This window comes from Cricetulus griseus, chromosome 7 (genome assembly GCF_003668045.3).
Source record: "Cricetulus griseus strain 17A/GY chromosome 7, alternate assembly CriGri-PICRH-1.0, whole genome shotgun sequence".
Taxonomy (NCBI): Eukaryota; Metazoa; Chordata; class Mammalia; order Rodentia; family Cricetidae; genus Cricetulus; species Cricetulus griseus.
The window spans coordinates 111947588-111967295 of record NC_048600.1 but is presented as its reverse complement, the minus strand read 5'-3'; the positions used below and the strand labels follow the sequence as shown (position 1 = coordinate 111967295).

The following is a 19708-nucleotide window of genomic DNA, read 5'->3' as shown; positions in this document are numbered from 1 at the left end:
ATCCCAGCACTTGGGGGAATGAGGCAAGAGAACCTAAAGTTTAAGGCCAGCCTGGACCACACAGCAAGATCCCACTACAAACAGAGGGGTAGGTGCTGGAAGCTGGCTCAATAGTTAAGAGCATTTGCTGCTCTTCCAGAGGACCCAGGTTCAGTTCCCAGCACCCATGTCTGGCCAGACAGCTGCTTCTCACTCCAATTCTAGAGGAACCGGAAGCCCTCTCCTGCCTCCTGCATGTTTGCCTACATACATGCAGGCAAAACACTCATACATGTAAATATAAAAGAAATAGGGGCTGGAGAGATGGCTCAGCAGTTAAGAGCACTGGCTATTCTTCCAGAGGACCTGGGTTCAATTCCCAGCACCCACATGGCAGCTCACAACTGTCTGTAACTCCAGTTCCGGGGGATCTGCACCTTTAAACCAATACACATAAAAAAATAAAGTTAAATAAAATTTAAAAAAAGAAATAAAAAAATAGAACTTCAGAGCAAGCTCAGAGTAAAAGAGTGGTTAGGGAAGAAAATCTAGAAGTTTTAAAGGACTGAAAAGGAAAAAAAACAAAACAGTATGAGAAGTCTACCAATTTACTTAAAGGTTTGAAGATAGCCTAGTGGAGAGATGACCTACCTGATTAAAAGTGGGAGGTGGGGGAGGACCAGGCGGGGGTGGGGGGGGAGGAGGGATTGGCATCCTTGCCCTGCTCCCAGTTGGCACCGTTCTCTCCCCGTCTTTATTTGCAGCTTTAGGTCATTCATATACCTGCAAACAAAACCAAAGTTCAAAAGAACAGCTTTTTGTTCTTTTGTAATCAGAGGCTCACCATGCCCAGGAGGTCCAGAGGACTGGACAGGGACCTGAGACCCTGAGTACTTCATCCTCTTCATAAACACTCTCTGTGAAGCACCAACTTACAGTCTCCTTTTGTACATTATTTTTTGTTTTGCAGAAGTGGGAATCAGACCCAGGGCCTCAAGTGGGCTAAGCATGGGCTTCATCACTGAGCTCTACTCCCAAACCAACTAAAAACAAACAACAAAAAAAGTCTTCATATTTTAGAAGTTCTAGGTTCACAGCAAAAGTGAACAAGTACCATAAGTTTCCATGCATGCATCTCGCCCTACAGTGTGACTGCTGGATCATGCTCCAAGAGTATGTGTGACTCTTTAAGAAGCTGCCAAACTTCTTCAAAAGTGGCTCTACCCATTTTTGGTTTGCACCAGCAATGAAGAACTGCCGCTGCTCCCATCTCTGCTGCACCCGATGCTGTCAGTTCAGAGTTTGGTGACTCTAGTAGCTTGCTTTAATTTGCAGTTCCCACAGGACCTCGTGCTGATTGTGTTCTTCTTGCCACGTGTGTATCTTCCTGGCTGAGGTGTCTATTTAGATCTTTTGACTTTGGGGTCAATGGTGCTGGGGTTTGAAGGTGTGGTAAGCTCACATTCTACCAATGAACCATTCACAATCCTAGCCTTCCTTTTCTTTCTTTCTTTCTTTTTTTTTCAATTAGACTTTTCATTTTACTGTTGGATTCAAGAACTCTAGTGAAATATTTTCTTCCAGTTTGTGGCCAGCCTTCTCATTCTCTTAATTTTTTATAGCCTTTTAAGAATATAAAATCATTCTCAGTTTGTGAGGCATTCGAAAACAAGCTGTAGATCAGATTTGACTCATAGGCCAGAGTTCACCTGTACCTGGCAATGGGACACCCATGGGACTTGATTAGAGAATAAATACCACACAAGAAATTGCCTACTGACTTGGTCCCACAATACCTAGCATTTGAAACCTACAGCTATCTGCCCATTGCAATTTGCTTCATTTCAGACAGAACTGAAATTAGGGAACTGACTGATGTAGGACATTGAACCAGCTAAAGATATAAGCAGAGCTCAAGAACAGAAAGTCCTCTAAAGCTTGGTCCCAAGAAAATCTCCTTTCTTGATCTCTAAAAATGGAAGCCAAAATAACACAGGCACCATGGATGCAACTCAGACAGGAAAGATATAAAATAAAGGGCTGGAGAGCTAGCTCAGCAACTAAGAGCACTGGCTGCCTTTGCAGCTCCCCCACAGGGCTGAGCACAACAGCTGTAACTCCAGTCCCAGGGAATTCAATGCCCTCTTGTGGCTTCCACAGGCACCCACACCCATGTGGCACACAGACACACAGAAACAAAAGTAAAAATAAATCTAAAAAAAAAAAAAAAAATCAAAATAAGATCAATTAGTCAGTGTGCAGAGGAACAGCCTTTAAACAAAGCAACTAATGTGATCAAGGCTCAAGGAGATTCTCAGTAGCCCACAGTACAGAGGGGAGACCATGTGTACCAAGCATAACCTAAAAAGTTAGCGTGGCAAGTCACAGAAAGGCCTAGTTTTGAACTCCTTACAGGGAATTCCTTACAGGGACATCCATAATCCACTGTGAGTAAGAACTAAGTTTAATAATAGTCTTCTCAATGTCCTGGAGTGAAGAAAGGAAATAGGAGATATCCAAAGACCAGGAACAGCTGCAGGAGAGTAGAACTGATCAGAAACTTGACTGGAAATCTCCAACCACAACTCCTGCCTGTGTGATGCTTCCAAGAGAAAGATCTGAACAGTACCTGGATAGGTAGTTCTCATGGAGGATAACATCTGCACTCCTTCAAAACCAAGCTGTGGAGGTGGTGAGATGGCTCAAGGGTAAGGGCATTTGCCTCCAAGCCTGACAGTCTGAGTTCAATCCTTAGGGCCAACACAGTTTTAAAAAAAAAAGGCTACAACAAGTTGTCCTCTGACTTCAACACACATCCCAGTAGGAGTTGAGGAGATAGCTCAGCTAGTAATGTGTGCCAAGTTCAATGCCCAGAACCAACATTTAAAAAGCTGTGTATTTAGACGGTCAGTTGTGGTACACACCTTTGATCCCAGCACTTGGGAGGCAGAGGCAGGCGGATCTCTGTAAGTTCGAGGTCAGCCTGATCTACAGAGCGAGTTCCAGGACAGCCTCCAAAGCTACAGAAACCAAAAAACAAAAAAAGAATCTGATGTGGTGGCACACACTTATAATCCTCATGCTGAGGGTCACAGGAGGAGGCAGCCTAGGTTTTGACAAGTTCCAGGCCAGTAACAGACTCTGTTTTGTCTCTACATAAGGTGAACAACATTCTTAAGAAAAGGACATTCAAGGCTGTCCTTCCACGAGTACAAATACACTTATGTGTGCATGCAGACACACACATTAGTTTGCTCCCCTCCAAGGGAAAGTCATGTCATTTCTGGTTTCAAAGTTGAGTGTAGCAGTCTCCCTTTACTAGAGCTCTAACCCTCTAGTAGTCTTTTTATCAAAATATGCTAGGAGGAGCAATGCCCAATGCCTTTGGCCCAGCTACTTGAGAGATTGAGTAGGAAAATCACCTAAACCCAGGTAAGTTAAGATCAACCTGGGCAAACAGGGCTCTATCTCATTCAATGCCACCAAACAAATGCTCAGTTAATCAAAGTAGTAAATCCTCCTAAGTAGAAACACTATCACCAAGGGGATAAACTTAAAAGAAATTTAAGGGGTCATCCTCCAAACCAATAGCCAATAGAATGCCAAAGAAGCCTGAATAAAGCAACAGCTTCCCACTCACAGCCAGCCAAGAGCACAGGCAGCTCACTAATCCCACAGACACAACACAATCTCTAACCTTAAGGACGATGGATACTTAGGCACTACTTGGAAGCCTTCTAGAGTTAAAAGTCGTCACATGGAATGTCCCTGCCTGTCTATCTGCCCTTTAATATTGCTCCTAAAAGACAATCAAAGTCTGATATGGTGGGGTGTGCCTTTAAGCTCAGCACTCACAGTGGAGTCAGATGGATCTCTAGGTTTGAGACCAGCCTGCTCTGATTAGCAAATTCAGGCCAGCCAGGGCTATTAAACAAACCACACACACAAAACAAAATAACCCAAAAGAACAACAACAAGTTGGGAAATCAGGAGTTCCTTAGCACACGGGTGTAATGGCATCCAGTCCCCAGGACAAAGAACCTCAATACGGGAAGAGTAGGAACACGTCAAGAGTATGGGCACACCACTCTAGGAGACTACCCAACAACAGGAACCAAACAGGTTCCTGTACTTACTTGAGAACTGATTTCCACACTGAATCAAGCACATACATCCTGTGTTCTAGGTCAGATTAGAGATAGCTCCCACTAACACAATTCTAGTGTCTCTAAAATACAATGAAACAGGCAAGAACAACTCCCATCCATCATTACTCCATTAAAATGGTTATATATTTCAGAATTCTCTTCTCGAAACAGAGAAGGTGCCAATTCTTTTCTGAAATTCAGTTCAGTCAAATGTCTGGTAAAATAGATTTCTATCACATGCAGAGATGGAGTTAAAATTCCAAGGTGAATCCTGCCTCAGGAGGCAGAGGCAAGCAGCTCTCTTAAGTCCAAGGCCAGACTGATCTACAGAACAAGTTACAGGACAGCCAGGGCTACACAGAAAAACCCAGTCTTGGGGAAAAAAAAAAAAACCTCAAGGTGATTTCATGAAGGGAATCTTCCCCCCAACTATAGGTAATTTTTTAATCACATAAATTTAACTTTGTAGCAAGCCTGATTGGCCCAGAAAAGTTAAAATTAAATATTATAAATATTAAAACTAAAAGCCTTCAGTCATCTAAAATAATGTATGAGCAGTTTTGTTTTCTATTTGTTTCTTTGTTTAAAGCAAAATTCTAGTCAGGAGTGTTGGCGCATACCTTTAATCTCAGCACTCAGAAACAGAGACAGATCTTTCTGATTTATAGGCCAGCCAGTACTACCTAGAGAAGACTGCCACAAAAAATGATGGATGGATGTGATGGACAGATGGACGGATGGACAGAAGGACGGACAGATGGACAAGCAAAGCAGTGTCTCAAATAGCTGGAGCTAGTTCTGAACTCTATACCGCCAAGCATGATCTTGAATTCTTTTATTTAATTTTTTGATTTGTTTTTGTTTGTTAGTTTGGTTTTATTTTGTTTTGTTTGAGTCAGCATTTCTCTGACTCAGTAGTTTTGGAACCTGTCCTGGGACTTACTCTGTGGTCTCGAACTCACAGAAATCCACCTCTACCTCCACTCTACATCCGAGTGATGGGATTAAAGGCCTGAGTCAGCACACCTGGCAATAAATACATTTCAAAAAATGTATTTATTGTATGTATTGGGAGGTAGAGGCAGAAAGATTGGGAGCTTAAGTTGCTTGAGACCCTATGTCCAAAACCAAAACACCCAACTTTAAAATCTCAGTGCATCATCGTCTCCAAAAAGAGGCTGTGGAAACCCAAGGCAGATGACTTACATGTGCTCCCAAGACTGCATCCATTTCCATCTCACCAGAGACACTAACATAGCCCTGAATTCTGACGGTTAAATGATAGAGTAGCTCAATGTTCATAATTAATATTTCCTCCCCACCTACACCTCCCAGCAACCAGGGTGCTTAGAGATACTGGCAAGAAAAATGGAGTCACACAGCTAAACTGTATTACCATCAGCCAGCTTTCATAATAGGGAAGGTCTGACTTCACCCCTTTACTGAGTTACCTGAATAAATTCCAGAGTATGAGGGAAGCACTCTCGGGAAGAGAGGAGTTAATCAGATAAAAGACACATATTCTAAAAATCCAGACCAAAAGACCAAAGCTAGACAGACTGAAACTGTCTGAATATAAAGGCAATACTAGGAAAAGCCCACGGAGTTTGCCCTGGAGATGTAACAGGACACCAATGTTTACAGAGAACTCTTCCAAAGCAGGGTTTCTGAGCTCACCTGTAATAAGTCACATTTAGGAATCTCACCAAACTCAAGCTGGTGGATCTAAGTTAGGGGCCAGCCTGGTCTACAGAGTGAGTTCCAGGACAGCCAAGGCTCACAGAGACACCCTGTCTTGACCAACCATATATATATTTACTATCTCGAACACGCACACGCCACAGGGCGCGCGCGCGCGTGTGTGTGTGTGTGTGTGTGTGTGTGTGTGTGTGTGTGTGTGTGTGTGTGTGTTGTGTGTGTGTGTGATGTGTTTGTGAGTGATGTGTTTGTGGGTGTGCCATGTGCCATGTGTGCATGTGAGAGTCAGGTGACAACTCTGGTGTCAGTTCCCTTCACTCCCCTTTATATGAGTTCTAGGGACTGAAACTATATCAGCAAGGTTTTTTTCGGGGAGTTTGGGGTTTGGTTTTGGGTTTTTTTGTGCGTGCACCACCACTACCCAGCTTAAAAGTTTTTTGTATTTTTGTATTTTTTGTTTTATAAGTCAAAGCCTCACTATGTAGTTTTGGCCGGCTTGGAACTCACTATATAGACCAGAATGACCTTAAACTCACAGAAATCCATCTGCCTCTGCTTCCTGAGTGCTGGGATTAAAGGCCTGAGTCAGCACCCATGACAATAAATACATTTCAAAAAATTATGAAAGGGCTAAAAGGGCTGAAGAGATAGATGGCTCAGTGGTTAACAGTACTTGTTTGTTCTTGCAGAGGACCTGAGTTCAACTTCCAGCACCCACATGGTGGTTCAAAACCATCCATAACTCAATTCTGACCTCTAAGGGCATCAGACACCCATGTGGCACACAGACACATATATAAGCAAAACACCCATATACATAAATAAATAAACCTTAAAAAGTGAGGAAGGAGGGTGAGAGGGAAGGAGGGAAGTAAAAAAGGGCTGGAGAGACGGCCCAAAAATGACAGATAGGGAGGGGAGGGGAGGGGAAGGCAGGGCAGGGCAGGGCAGGGCGCTGGAGAGATGGTTCAAGTCCCAGGTTTGATACCCAGCACCCACATTCTGGTTCACAACTATACTACATGCCTGTAGCACACATGTCTACACTGAAGCAAAAACACCCATACAAATAAAAATAAACAATAATTTTTAATCTAAGAAAGTAATTGAGAACAAACGAGATGGAATAAAACAGCTGCTTATGTTTATTCTTTTAGAGTCATTTATCTGACATGTAGACATGTGTGGATGTAGACATGTACGTACAAGTGCCCATGTGCTACAGAGGAGCCAGAAGAAGGCGAAGGTACCCTCCTCTATCACTCTGCTTGTTTCCTTCGAGTCTGCCCTGATGCTGGGGCTTGCATTTTTCTCAGCTGGGCTGGAAGCCAGTGAACTCAAGTCAGCCTTGTATCTTCCCGACCTCAAGACTGGGGTTACAGGCATGTGCAAGATGCCAGCCTTGTTACATAGATTCTGAAATCCAAACTTGTCTTCATGATTGCACAGCAAGAGTTCTTAGCCACTAAGCCAACTCTGTAGCCACTTTTTATTTCAAGTCTTGTAATACTGTTTGATTTTTTTTTCCCCTCTCTTTTAGAGACAGAGTTTCTTTGTGCAGCCCTGGTGTCATGAAACTCACTCTCAACCAGGCTGACACTGAATTCAGAGATCCTCTTGCCTCTGTCTTCCGAATGCTAAAATTAAAGTAGTGAACTACCACTACCACACACAGCTTTATGTGAATCTTTAAACTATGTATTCTTACTGTTTTAGTAAAAAGACAGGCTGAGTATGGTGGCTCATGTCTGTAATCTAGCTCTCAAGAAACTTGAATTGGAGTGCTTCCAATTCAAGGCCAGTTTGGGTTACTTAACACAATCCTGTCTTTAAAAAAAAAAAAAAAAGCCAGGGCTGAAGACCTGGATTAGAGGTTAAGAGCATTGGCTGCTCTTCCAGAGGTCCCAAGTTCAATTCCCAGCACCCACATGGCAGCTCACAACTGTCTGTAACTCCATTCTAGGGGATATGGCTCCCTCACATGGACATACTACCTGCAGGCAAAACATCAATGGATGTAAAATAATAATAAATAAATTTTTAAAAAAAACAAAACAAAAAAGCCGTGTGGTGGTGGTGCACACCTTTGATCCCAGCACTCCAGAGGCAGAGGCAGGCAAGATTTCTGTGAGTTCAAGGCCAGCCTGGTTTAGAGAGAGAGTTCCAGGACAGCCAAGGCTACACAGTGAAATCCTGTTGTTGAAAAACAACAACACAAAACAAACAAACAATAACAAAAGAAACCTGAGCATGGATGCCTGTGATTCTAACACCTAGGAGGTGGAGGAGGCAGATGGACCAGAATCTCAAGGTCTTCCTCAGCTACAAAGCAAAACTGAGGCCAGTCTGGGCTACACAGTGACTGTCTCACCACCCCCCCAACACACTTATTTATTCATTTGTGTGTTCCACGCTTTACATGGGGGTAAGAGGGCTTTGTGGATTTGGTTCTTTCGGTTCACTTCTATGTGGTTTCCAGGGATCAAACCCAGGTCACCAGGACTGAGTGTCAAGTGTCCTTATGAACCATCTCACCAGGCTCTAATTTTTTTTAGTGGGGTGTATGTGCCATGGTGCACTCCCAGATCAGAGCACAAAGGGTAACTTGGGGAGTCAGGTCCTGGGGCTTGAGCTCAGACTGTCAGGTTCCACAGTGAGTGCATTTACTGAGCCATCTCACCAGCCCACTCCAGCTTTTTTAGTTTAGTTTAGTTTTTGTTGTTGTTTTTGTTTTTATAGCTTATACAAAGCAATTTATTAACAGAAAACAATTTGAGAAGTCCTGTTCACAGACAGCAGACAGCGATCAACGACCACCACCCTTCCTTTCGGGTGCTGTCAGAGGAGATGGGGGTGACATCCTCAATGTGTCCAATCGACATCCCTGAACTGGCAAGAGCTCTGAAGGCTGACTGGGCTCCAGGTCCAGGGGTCTTGGTCCTGCTTCCTCCTGTAGCTCAGAGTTTGATATGCAGGGCAGTGATGCCCAGCTCCTTGCTCCTCTGGGCAACATCCTGGGCAGCCAACATGGCTGCATATGGAGAAGACTCATCTCTGTCAGCCTTTACCTTCATTCCACCAGTCATCTGGCAGATGGTTTCCTTGCCAGAAAGATTGGTCACATGGATAAAGGTGTCACTGAAGGATATGAAAATGTGGCAGACACCAAATACATTCTCTCCTTCAGCCACTTGAGGCCCGAGGCTGATGACCTGTTCTTCCCTCTTTTCCTTCCCCTTGGGGATGCCATTTCTGAACATCGTTTCCAGTTTTTGTTTTTTTAAGACTTACTTTAAATTATGTCTGTATGTGTGACCCTGTTTTAAAAAGACAGGGTATAAACAAAACTACCTCATAAGAATAACAGCCAAAGGGGGCTGGAGAGATGGCTCAGTGATTAAGAGCAGTGGCTACTCTTCCAGAGGACCCAGGTTCTAATTCCCAGCAACCACATGGCAGCTCACATCTGTCTGTAACTCTAGTTCCAGGGGACCTGGTATCCTTACACCAATGCACATAAAATAAAAAGTTAAATAAAGTATTAAAAAAAAGAAGAAGAAGAATAGCCAAAACTCCCAGCACTCAGGAGGCAGAGACAGGCAGATCTCTGAGTTTGAGGCCAGCCTGGTCTACAGAGTGAGTTTCAGGCAGTCAGGGCTACAGAGAAAGTCAATGTTGGATCTGTTATCAAAGCAAATAAATAAGAGTGAAAAACTTTACCCCCTGCCAAACACTGTAAGAGCCAGCAGAGTGGCTCAGCAGGTAAAAGGTGCTTGCCCCCCAAACCCACCAACCTAAACTGGTACCTGGAACCCAAGTAAAGGAGGAAGACAAAGACCACTCCACAAATACACACTCACCACAGCAATATCACCTGCACATGCTCACCAACAGTGAAGAAAAACTAACTCTAATGGAACCAGGATGTCCATGGTGACCTGGACCTGTGCCATAGTCTGGGTAGAACCACAGGGTGATCAGTGACCTCAGCACTTACGCTATCAGAGGCCAAATATATGAGCCACCTCCAGGACACTTAAAAGAAATCATGACCAAACCCAGTGTAATGACACACAGCCATAGTCCAAACTATTCAGGAGGCTGAAGCAGGAAATGGCTTGAGCCTAAAATTTGGAGCCAGCATGGATAACACAGCCTTTTTAAATAAACGTTTGTTTGCTATTGTTTTTTGAGACAGGGTTTCTCTCCCAAAAGTGCTGGGATTAAATGCATGTGCCACCACAGCCTAATGCCAATTTTTTTTTTGTGTTTTTTTTTTTTTAAATAGTAGCATTACACTGAAAACAAGACCTAGAGGTCCAGGCCAGCCAAAACATAGGGAGAAAAATCTATTACAAAAAGAAAGGCAGAGCCGGGCGTTGGTGGTGCATGCCTTTAATCCCAGCACTCAGGAGGCAGAGGCAGGCGGATCTCTGTGAGTTCGAGGCCAGCCTAGTTTCCAGAGCGAGTGCCAGGATAGGCTCCAAAGCTACACAGAGAAACCCTGTCTCGAAAAAAAAAAAAAAAAAAAAAACCCAAAAACAAAAACAAAAACCAAAAAAACACAAAAAACAAAAAGAAAGGCAGGCAGACACCCAGTCACTGATGGCAAAATAGGCTACCCTCACTATAAACTAGCCATGCCTCTATAACTAGCTTCCCATCTTCATCAGAGCATCCTTCATGCCAAACACAAAGCAGAAAAGCACATACAGAGAAAGGAAGAAAACCTGATGACAGACTCTAAGAAAAGGCCTGAAAGAAACTTAAGCAGAGCTCCATGAAACGCTGGTCACACTTCACACACAGAGAGAGGTGTCATGCCTCATTTCAAAGAGAATGTATTAAGTCCCAACTCACCACAGAATCTAATAACAGCGCTGTGACTTTCCTTGTTGAAGTCTCTTTTCTCACATTCTAATACCCTTGAGCTACCAGAAATGCAGATGCTTCACGCTGAAATGCTAGAAAAACTCGTACATTGTCATTCCTTGATCACCAGCGATAGGCTGCTAAATCAAGAGTCTTCTTGAAGTTATGAAAGCAGGGCAAGCTGATCCAATTACGTAAGAAAAGTGCTCAATCAAACAGGACCATCTGGGCTTTGAATGCTGTGATTTCTGAACAAATCACACGTGCAGATACAAATGCTCTTCCACTGTTAGAATAGTCCCGGATAAGAATGCTTTCATACATTTTGGGTCATGACAGTCCTCCCCTCAGAGGACTCATTCACTTGCATGCCCAGCAAGACTTATGTGTCTGTCCTGTACAGAAATACGACCCAGATGACCAGATGACAGAACACTATTCGCAGCAGTTCATAAGAACATCTGTATTCTCTCCTTGGCCCCAGGAAGACTCCTAAAAGCTGTTGAAATTCCCTACAAGTACTGACCTTTTGTCTTCTCAATAGCAAACTAACAATCCCATCATCCCCATAATCTAAGGACTGCACCCCCGTATCGTAAAACCTAATCCAGACAACCAGGCCCAATTTACAAGATCTGGGAGAAGTTGAGACTAAAGAGACAGACTTTATTAAGGAAAATTCCAGTGGAAAAGGAGATCAAACATTAGGATGCAGACAATGTCAGCACCCACAGAGGCAAACTAGCACTGCAGAAGTCACCTCAAGTCTCCTGATGTTGACTTGGAAAGTCTCTGAAGCTGCAGTTGGGGGTACAGCTCAGAGGCAGAGACTTGAGGCCCTCAGTATCAGGCGCATTAACTAGTGAGCTAACTGAAGTACTACCTGACCTTCCAGGAAAGCCCACATCCTCTTGCCTCTGACATGTTTGCTTCCCACTGGGGGACTATGAGGGCTTTCTTTCCTCAAAACATATTCTTTCCTTAGGACCTTCCCCTAAATCACCCTTTTCAACCTCCACTGACCGCCCTCTGCTCAATCGGTCTGGGCTCCCCAACAGCTGCCTGCACAAGAACAACAGTAACAGTTAATCATTTCTTTGATGGAGGTCTCTTCCACTAGACTGTAACTGCCACCAAGGCAAAACTCAGCCAATTTGCTGTATCCAGCACAGTGCCTGGCACACATTAGGGGGAAAATCTTTATTTTCCATGAGCTTCAGAATTACTTCAAAAGAAAACATTTAAAAGGGGGGAGAGGGGAACTGCTGGAGAGATGGCTCAGTGGTTAAAACCACTGACTAGTCTTCCAAAGGACCTGGGTTCAATTCCCAGCACCCACATGGTGGCTTACAACTGTCTGTAGCTTTATTTAGTTCTAGGGGACCTGACACCCTCACACAGATATTCATACAGGCAAAACACCAATGTACCAAAAAAAAAAAAAAAAAAAAAAAAGCTGAGCATAGTGGTACATACTTAAAGGCCAGCCTGAGCTACAAGACCCTGCTTTGAGAAAACCAAACACAGGGCTAGAGAGATGGTTGAAATGGCTCCACGGTTAAGAGCACTTGCTGTCCTTTCACATGACCCAAGTTTAACTCCAGCTTCCCCACCAGCTGGCTCACAACCAACCACCTATAACTCCAGCTCTATGGAATCTGACAACCTCTTCAGTCCTCCACAGGCATGTCTGAGCAATCATACACACACATGTAATTTACTTTTAAGAGATAAGGGTTGGGTTTTGTTCAGTTGGTAGAAAAAGAAGACCAAGCAAAAAACTCTAAAACCAACTTCAAAAGGTCAATACATTGTGGTTTGTTTTTGTTTTTTTTTCCGAGACAGGGTTTCTCTATGTAGCTTTGGAGCCTATCCTGGCACTTGCTCTGGAGACCAGGCTGGCCTCGAACTCACAGAGATCCACCTGCCTCTGCCTCCCGAGTGCTGGGATTAAAGGCGTGAGCCACCAACGCCCGGCATTGTGGTAATTTTTTTAAAGATTTTATTTATTATGTATACAACATTCTGCTTCCATGTACATCTGCACACCAGCAGAGGGCACCAGATCTCATAATGGATGGTTGTGTGCCACCATGTGGTTGCTGGGAATTGAACTCAGGACCTCTGGAAGAGCAGTTGGCGCTCTTAACCTCTCTCCAACCCCATTGTGGTAATTTTTTGCAGCATAGTTTGTAAAAGACTGTAATCAGAATACGACAAATCTATTTATCACTAATGGGGAATAATGACCAAAATACATTAAAAAACAAAATATACATGCTCGATGGGCAGTGGTGGCACACGCCTTTAATCCCAGCACTGGGGGATGCAGAGGCAGGTGGATCTCTGTGAGTTCAAGGCCTCCAAAGCAATACAGAGAAACCCTGTCTCAAAACAAAACAACCAAAAAGATACAAGCTCGATTTGGCAGCACATATATTAAAATTGGACCGATACGGAGAACATTAGAATGGCCCCTGCACAAGGATGACAAGCAAATTCGTGACGTGTTCCATGTGTTAAAAAAAAAAAAAAAAAAAAAAAAAAAAAAAAAAAGGCCGGGCGTTGGTGGCGCATGCCTTTAATCCCAGCACTCAGGAGGCAGAGGCAGGTGGATCTCTGTGAGTTCGAGACCAGCCTGGTCTACAAGAGCTAGTTCCAGGACAGCCTCCAAAGCCACAGAGAAACCCTGTCTCAAAAAAAAAAAAAAAAAAAAAAAAAAAAAGAACAAAAACAAAAGGCAAAACATGCAGGTAGTATTAACAGTGTGTGCTACACTGGTTTTAAAAACTTTCGCCTTGGGCTGCACAGAAGGCTCAGGCATTAAGAGCACACACTGTTCTTGCAAGAAGACCTGAATTTGATTCCCAGTACCCATGTCAGACAGTTCACAACCCCTGTAAAGATGGAACAGGTGAACTGGGCTGATGGCAAACAAAGGTAGAGGATATTATATACCCGGGCCCTACACCAATGCTGGAAAAGGAACTCAGGGCCTCCTTGCACTTGTTAGGCAACTGTCCTACCTTTGAGTCTTGCTGTACAGCTCAAGCTAACCTTGAACCCATGCTAGCTAGCCTCACACAACCCTTCTGCATTTGCCTCTGGAGTGCTGATATTGCAGGCATGAGTCCACATGCTTAGCTTCATTTATTTTATTTTATCTTTGCCATTTGAATTTTGTATTACTTATTTAAAATTTATTTATTTATTTATTTATTTTTTGTGCAAGGGTTCCTGTAGCCCACACAGGCCTTAAACTTGAACGCCCGATCCATCTGTTTCTACCTCCTCAATACTGGGATTATAAACAAGCCCCACCACAACTTAACATATAAAATTTGCAAACAGTAATTTCATCTTTTTTGTTGTTGTTGTTTTTGTTTTTTGTTTTTCGAGACAGGGTTTCTCTATGTAATAGTCCTGACTATTCTGGAACTAGCTCTGTAGACCAGGCTGGCCTCAAACTCACAGAGATCCTCCTGCCTCTACCTTCCAGTGCTGGGATTAAAGGTGTGTGCTATGGATGTATTTTTAAAAATATTCAGATACCAGACCAGTAAACTTTTTTTTTTTAATTTATTTATTATGTGTATAACATTCTGCTTCCATGTATATCTGCATACCAGAAGAGGGCACCAGATCTCATGATAGATGGTTGTGAGCCATCATGTAGTTGCTGGGAATTGAACTCAGGACCTCTGGAAAAGCAGTCGGCGCTCTTAACCTCTGAGCCATCTCTCCAGCCCCCTAATTTCATCTTTATTTCTTTTAAAAGTTGTGTGTCACCTCCTGCACTCAGGAGGTAGAATCAAGACCAGCCTGGTCTACAGAGCAAGTGGGACAGTGAAGGCTAATACAGTGAAACCCTGTCTCAAAACAAGACAAAATAAAAAGTTGTGTGTGTCTATTTTAGTGCATGCCACCTATACTGGTACCCACAGTATCCAGAAGGCGGCGTGGCTGGATCCCCTGGATCTGGAGTAAGTCAGTTGTGAGCCACACCACATAGTGTTAGGAACTTGGGACCTGTGAAGGGCTACAGAGTGACAGCTTGTCTCAAATCTCTTAAGGGGGCCAGTGAAGTGACTAAGTAGTGTATGCCCCTCAATGATACAACCCTGAGTTCAAACCCTGAGTGCTGCAATTAAAGGCATGCACCACCACCACCCAGCAATAAATAATACTCTTAAAAATACTCTAGTCGGGCTTTGGTGGTGCATGTCCCAGCACTCGGGAGGCAGAGGCAGGCGGATCTCTGTGAGTTCGAGGCCAGCCTGGTCTCCAGAGCAAGTGCCAGGATAGGCTCCAAAGCCACAGAGAAACCCTGTCTCAAAAAAAAAAAAAAAAAACACTCTAGACTAATGATGTGAAGAAAAGTCTGGATTCAAAGTCAAAAGGAAAATTCATTTTGGGGTTACCTCTAACATTATGGGGCTACTGCCATACAGTCAAGAAAACATTTTCATAGACCACCCCAAGATCATCAGAGAGAGCGGCATCTTCAACTACCTAACCTCCCCGTAGAATAGTCGGATAGCCTGAAAGCCAGGTAGCCAAGCCCTGGCTCAGTTATCTGATAGCCTGTGTGCCTCCACAGAATCTCTCTGCATGCCAAGCCAAAACTCCTAAGTTATTAAAAACTGACTTAGAGGCCGGGTGTTGGTGGTGCACGCCTTCAATCCCAGCACTTGAGAGGCAGAGGCAGGTGGATCTCTGTGAGTTCGAGGCCAGCCTGGTCTCCAGAGCAAGTGCCAGGATAGGCTCCAAAGCTACACAGAGAAACCCTGTCTCGAAAAACAAAATAAATAAATAAATAAAAATAAAAAATGACTTAGATATTAATATGCCTACCAACAGTTTTTTTTTCCCCCTCTAACAACATCATTAAGTTCTTTACATTTCATCCCCTTTGGGTTCTAAGACATGGTCTTACTCTATAGCCCAGGCTGTCCTTGAATTTGCAGTCATCCTTAGCCTCCCAAGTGCTGGAACTACAGGCATGAGCCACATCTGTCTTATGTTTCACATTTCTCAATGTCTTTGTTGCTGCTGTTGTTTTTGTTTTTCAAGACAGGGTTTCTCTGTGTAGTCCTGGCTGTGCTGGCTCAGGCTGGCCTCCAACTCAGAGATTCGTCTGTCTCTGAGTCCTGGGATTGAAGGAGTGCAACATCACCACCTGGCAACATTTTCAATATCTTGCCATAGATAAGGCCAGTAAACACTTGCTGGGCCTGGAGGTGTAGTTCAGTGGTAGAGCACTTGCCTAGCACTCATGAAGCCCTAAATTCAATCCCAAACACTGGTGAAAGGAAAGCAAAGGCTGACATGTTCCAAACTTTAGTCTATGAGGTTCTTCCAGCTCCAAGACTAGGGAGCAAGAACACAGGAAAGCTTGAGATGCTGTCTTCCTCAATGCCCTGGCCTTGTAAGTTAGGCAAATGCAATGATTCTGTATTTGATCACCACATAAATAAGAATTAGATTTGAAATTTAGAACAATTGCCCAAACATTCAGTGAAGAGTGCTGCCTCTTCCTTGCAGAGCAGTTCTCCAGATCTACCAGTGGACTTCATTTTGACTTGGAAAGCCCCATGCGCTCTGATCCAAAGCATATATTCTGAGACAGTCAATCAACCAGAACTCTGCCAGCCTCTACTTGGGAGCTGTGTGAAATACAGTTAACAAGAGCTTACTTTGAGAAAGAGATCAACAATCACACTCTTAAAGAAAAGAAGTTGTTTGGCAAAGGGATGCATGTTGCCAAAATGTTAGTCACAGCTTCAAGGTCCCAGTTGGTGTCTCTGCAACTATTCTTTGCTTTGACAGAGTCCATTCTCTGGCTCAAGAAACCCAGCTCAGCTTCTGTCACCCTCCGCATTTGAAGCAGTCAAGAATCCTTTCATTTTGGTGGCATCAAGCTGTGACACAGACAGGATGCCCACCAGAAGAAGGGGGAGGGTGACTTGCCACTTTCCGTTTAGGACTAGTTGAAGCAGAGCAATGGGAAAATGTGACAGGAAAGGAAAAACTGAAAATCATTGTGCTAAAGAAACAGGCCACTGTAGCAGCTCCGAGCTTCTGTGATAGCAAAACCCTTTTAAGAATAAACCAAAAAAATTTGTTGAAGGTGGCACTCTCCTTCAGTCCTACCTTGGAAGGCAGAGGCAGGTGGATCTCTATGAGTTTGCGGCCAGCCTGGTCTGCAGAGCAAGTTCTAGGACAACCAGGGCTACAGAGAGAAACCCTGTCTCAGAAAACAAACCAAACCCCAGCAGCACACAATTACACAGATTTTTATCTCCAAATATGTGCACATACTTCATGCCTGCAGCTCCTCCTGGAGTTGGTATGAAGACTAAGGTTTGCTACAACAGCCTGAACTAACAGTCCATGAACTTCAGAATTACTTGAGGGCAACAGGAAAAACACAAGTGTGCCAGGAAGCAGTTCAGAAGGCTAAAGTCAAGCAAGAACATGTGATGGTATTCCCTCCAACAGATCAGGATCCCTTTTCTTAGCCTCTATAGCTACACTCTTCCCAATATCCTTCCCCTCCTGCCTCTCACCCTTGTGTCCACATCACTAATCAGCACCACCCCATGTAAACACCATTTCTGATACCAAGAGTGAGACAGAATTCATACTGCCAAGTCTTTGGAGAATCCACATCAGAACTCAGAAATGCTAAGACTCTCAGAAACACTTCTAGGCTGAACGAGTTCACTTACCAGCTAAGTGTTCAAGGTAGTACAGCCAAAGAAAAAACTAAAACAGAATGCCAAAGGACTGACAACAAAGCATCTAATACTGTCTACAAGCATGGTCTCTACCCTCTGACAACAAGGCCACAGATACTGACTGAACCAAGGCATGCATACAGCTCACCTCTCTAAAATACTCAGGTACTTAGAAAATAAAACACTGCATTCTCAGAGTCACTAACAGCTGAACTCATTCACTTCCGACTCTAATGTCCATATCTTCCTCTTGGTGATAAACAACCCAGTAACACAAAAATCTCGACTATTAAAAATATTAAGATATAGGAAGATGTTAGAAGACTAAAGGTTATATATTAAAATACATAGAGATGCTGGGCAGTGGTGGCACACATCTGTAATCCCAGCACTCAGGAGGCAGAGGCAGGTGCTTCTGTGAGTTCAAGGCCAGCTTGGTCTACAGAGTGAGTTCCAGTACAGCCAAAGCAACACAAAGAAACCCCGCCCCCCCCCAGAAACCCCCACTAAATAGCAGTATCTCGATCCTGTTTTTCTTTACACTGACTTCAAAAATCAAATTAGTTAACTCAATCTTCTAGGGAAACAGATGGGTCAGGCCTATATTACAGAGGAAGAGAATGAGAGTTTAATGATGTCTCAAAGTTACATATCAATCTATACAGGAGCTAGAGGACTTCTTATTCCCTAAAATTCTCTTCTGATTCATAAAAAGATAAAAGAGTAGCTAAAAAAAAAAAAAAATTAACAAGCCAGAAGACAGAACTCCAAAGCAAAAGTAATAGAAGAAAAAAAAGGAGTGGGCCCGGGAAGTGATCAACCTAGTACTAGTCAAGTCACTTTAAAAATATGAGTTCCGGCTGGGCGGTGGTGGCACATGCCTTTAATCCCATCATTCGGGAGTTCGAGGCCATCCTGGTCTACAGAGTTCCAGAACACCCAGGGCTACACAGAGAAACCCTGTCTCGAAAAAAAAAAAGAAAAAGAAAAAAGAAAAAAATCAAAGAATTGCAGGGCTCGGGCGCAGCACAGAGGCAGAGCCTTGCCCAGCATACAGGGGGACCAGGATTCAATCCCCAGCAAGGGGGTGGAAGGTCGAGTCCAGTACCCACCATCTTCCTTCAGCTTCTCCTTCCAGAATATGCCTTCCTAACCATCCCCAGTCAGCAACTCAACCGCACACGCAGCCTACGTTTAGCACCTTCAGATTTCCATAGTCCCTCATAGCACACGGCTCCTACAGGAGCCTCCAACTCAGGTGCTTCCAACCGCATCTGAGACACCTCTCCGACTCCCTCTCTCCCACCCAACACCCTCAAGATTTCCTCCAACGTAAACAGCTTCCCTCCCAGCCATTCCTTTTCACCTAAAATCAATTCCGAAATGTCACATCGGCCTCCTCCACTCAGAGCATCCCGCGTTTAATAATTACCTTTCCCAACAGGTCCTCCCTCCCGTCCCCATCTCCCCCTCTGCGCACGGTTCCCCTCCCTCCTCACCCAGAGTGGCCGTCTTGCTCACCTCACCCAACCCTTCAGGGTCTCTAATTTCCTGTCTCGCAGAAACCTCCCTCCTGCCCATTGGCACCGGCCGCACGCCACCGCCCTCCACTCGGACGGCCCACGCCCCCTCCCCGGGGTCTCCAGGCTCCGCCCCCAGGCCCCCTCGGGCCTCCCCCCCCGGCCTCCCCGGCGTCCCCCCCCCAGCGCCCCTCCCCGGCTCTCCCTCCCACTCAGGTCGGCAGGTCACCTCAGCGGCGGGCTCAGCCGCCGCGGCGTCTTTCCCACCTGGCCGGGGCTGCTCCGGGAGCGAGTCCTCCGCCACCCGCGTCCTGCTGTAGTCCTGCCCGTTCGCCCCGCGCCAAGCTCTCTTTCTCGCCGCCGCCCCTTTTACCAACCCGGAAATGGATCTGCTCCCACCGTCCCCAGCGTCCGCGAACAAAATGGAGGCGGGGGAAAGAGGAGGAGGCAGCCGGGAGCCCAGAGGCGCGGGGCGCATGCGCCCGGAGAAGCCCGCCCTCTCCCGGCGCACGTGGGGGCGGAGCGCCTCCATCTTGAGAAGGTCGCGAGAGGAGCTCCGCAGCTGAAAGCCGGGTTTGCGTCCTGGGGGGCTGCGGTTGGGGCCGCCTGCGAGGCTCTCGATGAGCGGTGGTGCCAGCGTTCAGCCCGCGAGATGCTTCTTGAATTGGTCAAATGCAGTCTGAGCCTCTAGACCTTTAAAATTGCGCGGATGACTTTTTAACCTTCGGTCGTCATAGGGAATCACTGAGCT

General features: G+C 44.9%; 1 protein-coding gene and 1 non-coding gene across 4 annotated transcripts in view; one reads left to right on the top strand and one right to left on the bottom strand.

Annotated features, from left to right (window-relative positions):
• Wipf2 (WAS/WASL interacting protein family member 2) overlaps nucleotides 1-19361 on the bottom strand; it is a 35293-nt gene extending 15932 nt beyond the window's left edge. For 2 of the 3 annotated variants that reach the window (XM_027424113.2, XM_027424111.2), the window contains exons 1-2: nucleotides 19225-19361; nucleotides 631-762 (exon numbers count right to left, since the gene is read on the bottom strand). In XM_027424113.2, coding sequence (XP_027279914.1) covers nucleotides 631-693 — 63 coding nt within the window. In that variant the 5' untranslated portion in view covers nucleotides 694-762; nucleotides 19225-19361. Of the gene's footprint in view, nucleotides 1-630; nucleotides 763-18958; nucleotides 19058-19224 lie in introns of those variants that run through there. The other variant, XM_027424112.2, reaches the window with a different exon arrangement.
• Nucleotides 13113-13219, top strand: LOC113836571. Its single transcript, XR_003486916.1, has one exon. It is a non-coding gene; the product is annotated as a U6 spliceosomal RNA (small nuclear RNA).
• Nucleotides 19362-19708: the final 347 nt, after the last annotated feature.